Source organism: Lissotriton vulgaris, chromosome 5 (genome assembly GCF_964263255.1).
Source record: "Lissotriton vulgaris chromosome 5, aLisVul1.2, whole genome shotgun sequence".
Lineage (NCBI taxonomy): Eukaryota > Metazoa > Chordata > Amphibia > Caudata > Salamandridae > Lissotriton > Lissotriton vulgaris.
The window spans coordinates 437396837-437408011 of NC_141693.1; the positions used below are offsets into that span (position 1 = coordinate 437396837).

General features: G+C 47.5%; 1 protein-coding gene across 1 annotated transcript; it reads left to right on the forward strand.

The window, feature by feature from the left end:
• The first annotated feature begins 1434 nt into the window (after positions 1–1434).
• LOC147711043 (uncharacterized) lies at positions 1435–2070 on the forward strand. Its single transcript, XM_086920104.1, has one exon. The coding sequence runs from the start codon at positions 1435–1437 to the stop codon at positions 2068–2070; it is 636 nt and encodes a 211-aa protein (XP_086776230.1).
• The last annotated feature ends 9105 nt before the right edge of the window (positions 2071–11175 follow it).

Genomic DNA, 11175 nt, shown 5'->3' on the forward strand with positions numbered 1-11175 from the left:
TAATGGCGCAGTTGTGTGGCCGGCGCCGGTGGTGTCCAGCACAGAGCTTGGCCTGTTCACAGACGCAGTGGTCAGCATTGGTTTTGGGGCAATTCTTGGTCCTCAGTGGTGTGGGGTCGAGTGGCCACAGGGGTGGCATGAGAGTGGCCTGACCAGGAATATAGCCTTCTTGGAATTGTTTCCAATCCTAGTAGCAGTGACCATATGGGCAGAGCAATTCAGGGATAGGTCAGTCATATTTTGGTCAGATAACATGGCAGTAGTGGAGGCCATTAACAGGCAGAGCGCTACATGTAGACATGTCCTGAGGTTGTTGAAGCGCTTGGTGTTGTCATGTTTGAAACTGAACTTGCTGTTTAGGGCGGCACACATCCCATGGGTGGACAATCATGCTGCTGATGCTTTGTCTCGTTCCAAGTTGCAGGACTTCCGGAGATATCATCCTGAGGCGGAGGACCGGATGACAGTGTTTCCACCCTCACTGTGGAGGATTGGTGCCCCGCTCCTGCGGGGCTGGTAGGTGCCTCATTGAGTGAACGCACTAAGAAAGCATATCAGCAGGATTTTTTGTCTTACAGGACGGTGGTGCAGAGGTCAGGTATTGCAAATTGGTTTTCAGATCAGGCCATGTACTTCTTCCTCCAAGAACTCAGGGATCAAGGCAGGCCGCTCTCGTACGCCAGGGCCCATTTGTCTGCAGTGGGGTTCTTCGCTAGGTTAGCGGGGGCTCGGGATCCTGGGGCATCATTTCTTGTCAGGAAGGCCTTGTCAGGGTGGGCTAGGTTAGAAGGCCCCAGGCGGGACAGTAGACGTCCTTTGGACGTAGGGATCCTGGGCGGCATCTTAAGGGTCCTTCCTGGGATATGTACTTCGGCATTCGAAAGCACGCTTTTCTCTGCAGTGTATTCTCTAGCCTTTTATGGGGCTTTCCGCCTGGGAGAGATTGTGGGGACTGCTAGAACCGACTGGGATGGGGGGATCCAATTTGAAGACACCAGGATTGTGGCTGGGGAATTAGTAGTGCTCCTGAGGAAATCTAAGACCGACCAGTCAGGCAAAGGGGCGGTGATACATTTGAGCCCCGCGCCCGCGGCACCTATCGCCTGTATGCAGGCATACTTAGTCATTCGCCCGCAGGGGAGGAGCCAGGCCCTATTCATTCATGAACAGGGAGACTGTGTGTCGCAGTACCAGTTTAAAGCTGTGCTGCAGAGGGCCCTGATAGAATTGGGACTGGGGAATTCTGGATATTCATCTCATTCCTTTAGGATAGGGGCAGCCACACTAGCAGCAGAGGCAGGACTATCATCTTCGGCAGTAAAGAAAGTGGGACACTGGTCGTCCGAATGCTTCAAACGATACGTGAGGCCTGAATTGCTATGACATGATAACTTGACTATTCCTGACTTTTCTATTTCTTCTCCGATTACTAGTATGCCGCGAAAGGTGGTGTGGGTCTTGGGACACTCGTTCGTGCGGCGCACGGCGGTGCGGTTACAACATCGTCGAGTGCGGAAACCACCTGGCTTGGAGGGGACTGAATTCCTGTGGCATGGAGTGGGAGGAATGCGAATTCGGCATTTGAGGCACCTTGCAGAGGAGATTAAAGAACGCGAGGAACAGAAGTCCCCGGATCTGATCATCATTCACCTGGGAGGCAACGACATGGTAGACCGTGGTCGCCTGGCAGTCAAACAAGCGCTGCTCACAGAATTCGCATGGCTGGGGAGGACCTTCCCGCAGGCCAGGATCGCATGGTCCTGCATGATCCCACGACAATCTTGGGGCGATGGAGTCCGGGCTAGGGCTCTGAATGTGTCTGTTAGACGGCTGAATGGGGAGTTGGCTAAGTTGTGCTCAGTGAAGGGTCGCTTCGTTCACCTCCCGCACAAAATGATTTCCGGTGCGGCAATGTTTCACCAAGATGAAGTTCACTTGTCGGACTTAGGCACAGACACATGGATCTGGGGAATTTGGTCCTTTGTGCAGAACTTGCTTGAAGGGGGGAAGGGCGACGGACCTGTGGGCCCTAGTCGCCCTTGTGGCAGTAATGAGACATTGGACCATTGACATACACTTACACAATGGACGGGAGTTCGCCTTGCGCACTCCCTAAGCCATCACCGAGGGGAGAGACGGTAAGCTCTCCGCAGGAAAATGGAGGCCACCGGCTGGGGAGGCTAGGGCAACAGGTACGAGCCTCCTGGGATCCTGGGCAGCCTGGTGGCCGAGGGGTGGGCCCTGGAAATGGCGGACAAGGACTCGAGGGTTGGGGCCCACCACTCAGAGGGCGCAGGTGGGTTGCACCTGGCGTGGGGAACTCAGCCTGGGGAGATGCGAGCCAGAGGTCCCTTTGGTGCTGGGGGAAAGAAGAATTTTTAATAATAAAAATGCAATTTTGTTGAAGACTTAACGCAATATTAATAATGTTTATGTTTACCTGATCTTATCTTTGTCATGTTTATGATTGTTGTTATTAAACATGGCCGTTTTACACCCACCCCTTTCTCAAAGAGTTCATTGCATGGTGGGTTTGGGCGGGCGTGGAGCATGCTGGGGGATCCGGGCCCTATGGATAAAGCGAGATTCGATGATTTTCAAATTCGATCTGTGTTTGTTCTCTCACTTTTTGCAACAGCACATCGTGGTCCCTGTAGTCGGGTTCTTAACAATTAAGGGTAGCGGATGTGTCCCAGCTTTTGGCGGTCCTGTAGGAATCCGATGGACCCTTTCCACGCAGAAGTAGGGCAACAGTCCCTCCTGGGCTACACATTCTTTGAACCAGGTTTCCATAAAATCAACAGCTTTGGGACCTTAGCAGCAGTCCGGGAGACCTATGACGCGGATATTATTCCTGCTGTTCTGTCCAGCTGTCCATTTACCTGCTGTTGTAATTGTTGTATGTGTTTGGTGTGTTCCGTTATTTGGGGTTCCACGCTATTCAAGGTTTTCTTTTGTGCATGTACTGTTTCAGCAAATTTCGCATGATCCACCGCAGATCTATTACTTTGTGGGAATCTCTGACCTCCTGTAGAATCAGGTCGAGTTTATCAGTGGGGATCACGGGGGGCCTGGATGAAGCAGAGCCCGGTGATGGAGATCTAAAGGCAAGTTCAAGTTTCCCAGATGTACCCCCTACAACGGGGCGATTATCTAGAGTTTTCCCCTCAAGTCGCCCCATTTCGCCTATGATCACTTGCTGGGTGCACAATATGCGGTCAGTGCGTCGATCAGGGGAGGCTATACAAATTGCTAGTAGTTCAAGACTGTGGTCCTACAGAGTCACTGCTGCAACAGGTGGATAGCTTTCCACTCAGGGGGACACGGCCACCAGTAATCTTGCCTGAGAAGTCAGAATTCCGCCAGGGACAAAGTCAGTCCAGCACAGAATAGTATGAGGGTAATTTGATAGATAAGCCCTTGGGGACCACTGAGGAGGTTGCTGACTCCGCTCCCCCACCGCTGAGAGACACAGACCCACATGCCAGTTCACCAAGAATCTTATGCATTTGCTTGGTCCAGGCCAGGCAAGGGATCATGTAGGTTTGACCTCCCAAGTTAGCCAAGCAGGGGGGGTGATGCCCAGTAGGCCCAGCACTCACCAAGGATCACTCGCATTCACCAGAGGCTGGGGGGTCTATATCTGTATGTGCCGCTCAAAGGCTCTTGCGGACTCTGGTCACAGCTTCCTCGCGCTGTGCAGACATGGAGGCAGGCAGGAACCGTGGTGCAGCAGCGCTGTTGGTCACAGAGGCAGGCAGGCTACTACGCACATACCTCTCCTCGTGTGCGGGTCTCCGGAGGTGACGCTGCGCCTGATCTGGAGAAACAGGAGGTCCTCACAGCTACCAGATCACCTCAGAAAACTTTGGCCGGCTCCTCGCCACCTCCCCAGGCCAGGCGGGTGGCAGGTTTATCGTCGGGCAAAGATGAGAGGCCCTTCACGTTGCAATGCACATTGGCGCAGAGGAGGCGCACTGAGGGCGCAGTATTTGGCGCAGATCGTTCGAGTCCATCGGTGGCCTGCAGTCCCAGGTCTTCGTAGACCGCTAGACACCCTGCGTCATTGAGTCACATTCTCTCTACTTCACTAACTTACTCCGGCACCAGTGCACACCAGCAGTCCGCCGGAGCCCACCACCAGGTTCTGTGCAGGTCCCAGAGGGCCAGAGCCACCTGGGACGGTGTGTGCCGTGACGCAGCAGTGACAAGGGCGCCGCGTGGGCAGGCCGCAAAGTCTGCAGCTCCCAGTGGTCTCAGCGCACCAGCAGAGTCGCCGCTCTAGGTGAGGCAGAATCCACAGTCCCGCAGCCCAGGCATCCAGTGGCCGCAAGACCACGATGATTTCGGCGAAAACAGTTCTATGCCGGCGATATTATAGGATTGTTCCCCCGAGGGTCTGGAGCCTCATCAAGCCATGTCTGCCATCTTAGGTGGCTAGCCACGCCCCCATAACCTTTATATGCACTTCTGCCGCTGACGCCACCCTACCCCAGTTGGCTACCCCATTCTTCTCGATTCCACCTCAGCCCTGAACTGTCCACTACTACCGAATAACATCCCTTGCCTCCCAGTCTGCCAACCCACAGCATCTCTTGATGTCCACATTATAGGTTCCCTCTCTCATCTCTGCACTGGGGTGAATCGCTGTTGGTCACTACTTACTACTAGATGCAGAGTTTTCAAGACCGCTGGCATCCTGTGTCATCAACTTCTGCCCAACAAGGGTCTGACGAGTTTTTACTTCGCCTTTGAAGTTGGAAACGTCACTTGCTTATGCAGAAGTAAAGCCTCTCGACTTCGCCCTATTACATGACCAAAATAGAAACTTTGAACACGTCTAGTAAACACACCTTCTAAGTGAGTCTACAGTCACCTGTGTCTTATGTGTAACTTTTTCATTTTAAAATACGTATGTGGGGTGTTAAAGCCTTTTACTGGCCGTGCTTACATTTTGAACGATTGGTACACTTCATCTAAGTGCGCGACTTTAAGGAATTATAGACTTCAAAATATATTTTTGTTTCTCTTGTATTTTCAGAGAAAAAATGTTTTCTTAGAAAACTCTTCGTATTGTTAAGGTTTTGTGCTAATGAGGAATAATGGTGCACTCCTATGTCCTTTCTAGCCTTTACAGTACTTACATGATTGGGGGGATTTTAAAGAAATGTTAAAACGATCTTTTTGTTACTTTGTTATTTTCATGGAAATGTCTTCCTTTGGAAATGGGTGATATTAGAGGTGGGTGAGCCACTGAAAGCTCCAGCAAGACTCAAGCCAGATACCTGGCACTGTCTTGGCTCTAGGTCCCCTAAGCAACAGTAGGGAGTGCTACCCGAAGGGGTGGTGGGGCGCTGGGGAGGAATGCAATAAAATAAAGGACTTACCTTTAACGGCAATCCGTCCTTGTCCTCTTCATCTTACTGTCCCGCCTGGCAGCAGGAAGCACCAGGGAAAACCGGATCCCCTGAGTCAATCACAGTGCTGCCATGCAGCATTGTGATTGTTCTGAGCGCCGTGGTTCGGCGCTCAGTCGGGAGCAGGGAGCCTGTGCATGTTCCTCTCTAGGCTGTGTAATGCAGCCTGGTGGGAACATGCAAAGTGCGCATGAACAGTTTGGTCTGCCCAAGTGGGCCGTCCAAACAGTTCATGCACACTTAGGGAGTACAAACCACTCTTCCCCAACTCTGGCCAGCCCCACCCCACCCCACCCTGCCACTGACTGCAATAGGAAAAATAAAATGATAATAACGATATGTTATTATCATTTTATTTTTCATTTTGAGCAGTGGGGCTACGCTCCTCCGCCTTAGCAGAGGAGCCGCCACAGCCTAGCAACCTCAAGTTAAATATGAGCTGAGCTTTCATTAGAGGCAATGTGGCCCAGTGACTGCAGCTGCCCTCTGTGTAATGTCAAGAACCAGGTTCGAATGCCAGGAAAGACTCAGCATCCTGTGAGTCCTGCAGAACCCCCTGTGCTGAAAAAAAGGGGTCACTGGTCTGTCTGTTGAGCACACACTGAAGGCAATGTCAGTGCAATGTAAAACTGTCAAAAAACTTGCATTTCACCTGTCACCCATGTTCTAAATTCGTACTCCAAGAGTTAAAGGCAACAAATTCACCTTTGATGTCAGATACCGATCCAGTGGCTGAATTGCAGTGTTAAATTGTAAAATCTGAGACCCATCCTGGCATCCTTGCTCGACTGAATAGTGTGATCTAAAGCAAATATTCTATTTCACGGAGTCCCTTTTTTGCTCTTTATCATATATGAGAGCACCTTGAAATATGAGAATTCCTGATGTGTGCTGTACAAAAACCTCTTATGTGTATCTTATAACAGTTCATGATCAACTGGTAGGGAGGAGGAATCAGAGTCCATTCTATTCCCCGAATAATATATCAAATAATCAAGAGTGGGAATGGACACTTGTAACTATGTGAACGTAGGTTGGATTGAATCACCCTCATAAACGCTATGTTGTTCGTGCAGTGTATATCTGTTCTCCGCCCGCTTACGCGTTATGGCATAGTCATTGGGTGTTCAATAGTGCTGTATGCTACCTCATCCTGAGGTGACCTCTGGTTCATAAAGCAGTGTCCAGAGAAATGGAGAACCGCCGTGAAAAATGGGAGTAAATAGAGGTGATTGATTAAAATACAAAAAATCACTTATGTGACTTTATTAGAAAAGGGTGAGATTTTGTAATTAAAAAATTGAATATAACTTGGGATCGTGTAACTTGATATTGTTATATAGTTATTATCAAAAACGTCGACATGTTTCTGCTCCTTCTGTGCCCAGCTGGGTCTACTTTGGTATTTTAATCAATCACCTCTACTTACTCCCATTTTTCACGGGGGTTCTCCTTTTCTCTGGACACTGCTATATGAACCAGAGGTCACCTCAGGATGAGGTAGGCATACTGCACTATTGAACACCCAATGACTATGCCATAACGCGTATGCGGGGCAGAGAACAGATATACACCGCACAAACAACATAGCGTTTATGAGGGTGATTCAATCCAACCTACGTTCACGTAGGTACCAGTGTCCATTCCCACTCTTGATTATTTGATATCTTATAACAGACCATAATTTTGCTCCTTCTGTAATCAGAATATATACCGTGTCTAGAGTGCATGTTACCTCTGATTTGCCTCCTACTTCACTAATACCATTGCCATCAGGACAGGAATGTTTCTTAGTTCATATTTAAACTCATTTTTTAACAATCACTTCTCAAATAATCTGATGTACAAAGGTGAAACACCTCAGTGTGTTAATGAAATAATTATTTTAGAATTTTTAAGACTCTTTATCATATTCTAAGATGACCTTTGGTTCATGATTTACATGCAGTGGTTGAAGTGGGGGAAAAAAAGTAGGGGAACTGTGGGCAGAGAATCAGAGGGCAGGAATAACCAGAGGATTTGATCCAATGACTGAGTCCGAGACATGGGCAGAATGTGCAAAACATCCCAATTTTTAGTATTTGTTTGGCATTTCACTGACCAGTTACAATTTCTTATGTTATTTAATTCAACTAATGGATACTCATGATTATTTAAGGTTTAATATGAGTAATTGACATTTAAATACATTCACAAAGTGGGATATGTTTCCAATCACAGAATGTCCCAAATACACTTAAAAGCGAAATCATTAGCCATTTGTCTCAGAGCCATGTAGTTTCTGTCATTAGTACTTCTCCTCCCTTTTCCACTAAAGCAGTTAAAAAATGAAGGGCAAAATATCCTAGTGTGCAAATGTTTTCTATGTAATTATGGCTCTGCCATATTTGCCACATAATACATCAACCGCTGCATAATCTTACAGTTTTAACTTATAAATCGCTTGTAGCTCAAACGGATAAAAAGTTACAAAAAAGTGTGACTTGTGTTGCTGCAAAGTGGACTGCCCTTTACAAAGGTTGACTGATCACCTTTCTCACTGCTGCATTTGTATGTTACACCCGTACTAATAAGGGAAAATCTTTGCAGAGACTGTTACCATGTGTAAAAATGTCAAAACAATAAAGTATCAGAAAATGTATTACATTACGCTGCAGCCTTTTTTTTGCTGCATAATTTAGCCAACACTGCAACATAATTTGGTCCCACAATGCTGCATAATTCCAGCGGCCCACAACAGGCAGCACTTGTGCATGAAGCAGAGAGACTGTGAAGTTTGCGGACTTAGTTTGGTGTGCATGCAAATCCCTCATTGCGGATCCCTGATGAGTTGCAGCAACTACTGCTGAAACAAAGCTATTGGAGGTACCTATGGGTGAGGCAGACTGGCCTCTAGGGCAGGGCCGGCTTTAGCATTGGTGGCGCCCTCTGCAACAATGTTTGTTGGTGCCCCCCAATGAACACCAACACTACAAACTCCTTCACTACCACCCTTTAACAGTGCCCATCAAGTCTCCATAACCACACTCTCATTCAGATGTATTTAATTTGATTTACATCATTGGTACGGTGTCAGAGGACTTTACATCACACACATTACACAGAGACAATAAATCAAACATGTGTAAATCTCGATATAGGAAATGTTACATAAGACAAAGGACTACAAAGTGTAGGAGTCACATGACAACCATACTAGTAGGCAGCCGCGGCCGCTGAAGGTAAGAGCAGTTGGCGGTGGGGCCAGATTAAGTGGGATTTCGAGAGATGACCACGAGTGGAAATTAAATAAATAATTAATTTTCCCTTGTGGGCTTCTCCAGAAATCCCCCCTCCCCTGACCCCACCATCCCACAGCTCTTAGGCAATATAGTTTAATAGTGATTGATCTGGAGAAACATAAACTGAGGATTTAAAATGTAATACTGTGGTTGGGAGTTCTATTTAATAATTGAATGGATTTCTATCCAAATTAAAAAAAATTGCAACATTAGGATAACCAAAGACTAGGGCAAAAACCAGTATGCTCAAATTTAATCCTTGCAGTTTCCAACTAGCTCTTTGAATACAGTTAATAGCTCACTGTTCTATGTTAGGATTTTAACTTATAAACTGCAAGTAACAAAAGGATTTCTCTGACAAAAGCAATAACCCATTGACCAGTTATATCATGTACTCTTTCTGATCTGCATGGTACATGTTCTTTGCATCAGGCACATTAACCCTCTGTGCTACCTTTTTAGGAGTCAACCCTTCCACTAGACACAACTCTGATCTCTCTCTAGGAAGTACTTCAATCACTGGAGTTATCATGACATTTTTATTGTTGCAAAAAATTGCTGAAGGCCTTGAAGGAGGTAGCAAGTGTTTTTAAAACCATAATATACTTGCAAACACTACGTCCCCACCTGAAATCAGCGCCAAGTTCGGTCACTCTGTTCACACCTGGCTAACCTGCTCAGGGGTCCTGTTACCACAGTGACAGAGTCACAGTAGCTCTAGGGTGTGCTGCTTCATAGGCCTGCCAGCAAGACTGGAGGTGAACTTCAGTATGAATTGTAGTGGACCGGCCTTCAAGGTTAACCCACACTTGCCACTGCTAAGGTCCACCTGCTAGTGCTAAGACAAGCTAAGAGGTCTTGTGAGACCTTCTAAGGTCCGACATGGGAGTGTGCTCCCCCCGAGTTCCAAATTCGGCAGTGCTGACCACAGTGCCACATCCTCTCCCCGCTAAAAACCATACTGCCCCACTTAAAGAAACTCAAGCTGCCTTCAGCTACAACCCAATTATGTCCCGTTGAGTGGAGAAGTGTGGCTCAGGGGTTAGAGGCGGCAGACCCGGAAGCTGAGATCGGCCCTGGACCAGGGTTCAATTCCCCGCCTCGGCGGGTCTTGGGCTCAAAAATTCCACAGACTCGATAATTCTCGCTCCGGTGCCTTCTCAACTCACAGGTTCACACTCTGCGACTCTGGGCAATAGCTTGCTTAATCTCCACAACGGCCCCTCGCGGCGGGATGCCTGGCTTTCACCTTGTGGATACCCTGCCGGGGTTATCTCACAGGGGAATACCAGGACGGGTTCCCTAAGCAAGCGCCGGGAAACCCTTTGTGGGTAGCTGTGCGCTATATAAGCTCAAATACATTTACATTTACATTTACACCGGGGTGCGACTCAATTCAAATTAGGCACAAGAGTAACATGTTGCCTGCAAAAAAAAAAAAAAGTAACAACATGCTGGAAAAAGCAAACATTCATAGGGAATGCAAGAGTAAGTAAAACATGTGAAATGTAAGCAGAAACAACATGGTTACCTTAACGGTTTTACACTCACTATTCAGAAATCAGTGAGTGCGTTTGCCTGAAAAGTTAAGAACACGACTACCGGGCCCAGAAAGGATCTGTTTTAATGTCCATTGCTTATATCCTTTCAAAATGTAAGCAGAATGGTTTAAAAATACCTCATCCATAAACACAGAGCCATGGTAAACATTTTGTTTTGAATCAATCTGGCCACTTTACAACCACGGTCTTGCTTTATTTCGTCATATATATATTTTTTCCTATTTTAAGCCTTTTATTTCTCTCCGTCCAGAGGCTGCACTTTGTAATAGAAAAATGTCAGAAAAGACGACATCTCCAGCAAAAGTGTTTTTCTTTTTCGGATCCATTTCGCAGGGGAGCAAAAACGAAAGAACGAAAGAGCGGGTAAGAACGGTTTCTTCAAGTCACGGTTTTCAGTAAGTGAGGAGGAGCTAGACAGAAAGAGAGGGAATAAGAGGAAGAAAGGGAGGGAGGGCAGCTGCCAGTGGCAGAGCAGAATTATACAGTCTTTTTTTCTCTAGGCAGGAAGGATACAGAGTCTTTTTCATTCTCCTCCCGCCCGCCCATCCCCGAATGGCCACTAACGTTGAGCCTTATCTGTAGGCCTTGGGTATTCCTGACGTCCTGGGACACATGTTTTTTTTAAAAAAGTAGGAGAATGGAATCTATTGAATAAAAGAAGTAGAGGCACACTTTGCCCTGCCGATCCCGCCCACTTCCACCACTGTTTACATGCCAAATATTATCAAAGCTTGGCTTGTGCACGGGCTCTCGGAGTCGGAGCTGACCCTTTGCTGGGCTCTTCCTCTTAATTTGTTGGCTGCCTACCTCTCAGTGATGGCTTCTACCAGGCAGCAGTGGTAGGATGGGGGAGGTAGATATAAAAAAACGCAATTACCTACCAACTGTCTCCACCGTCCTTTTTCTGTTCTTCTG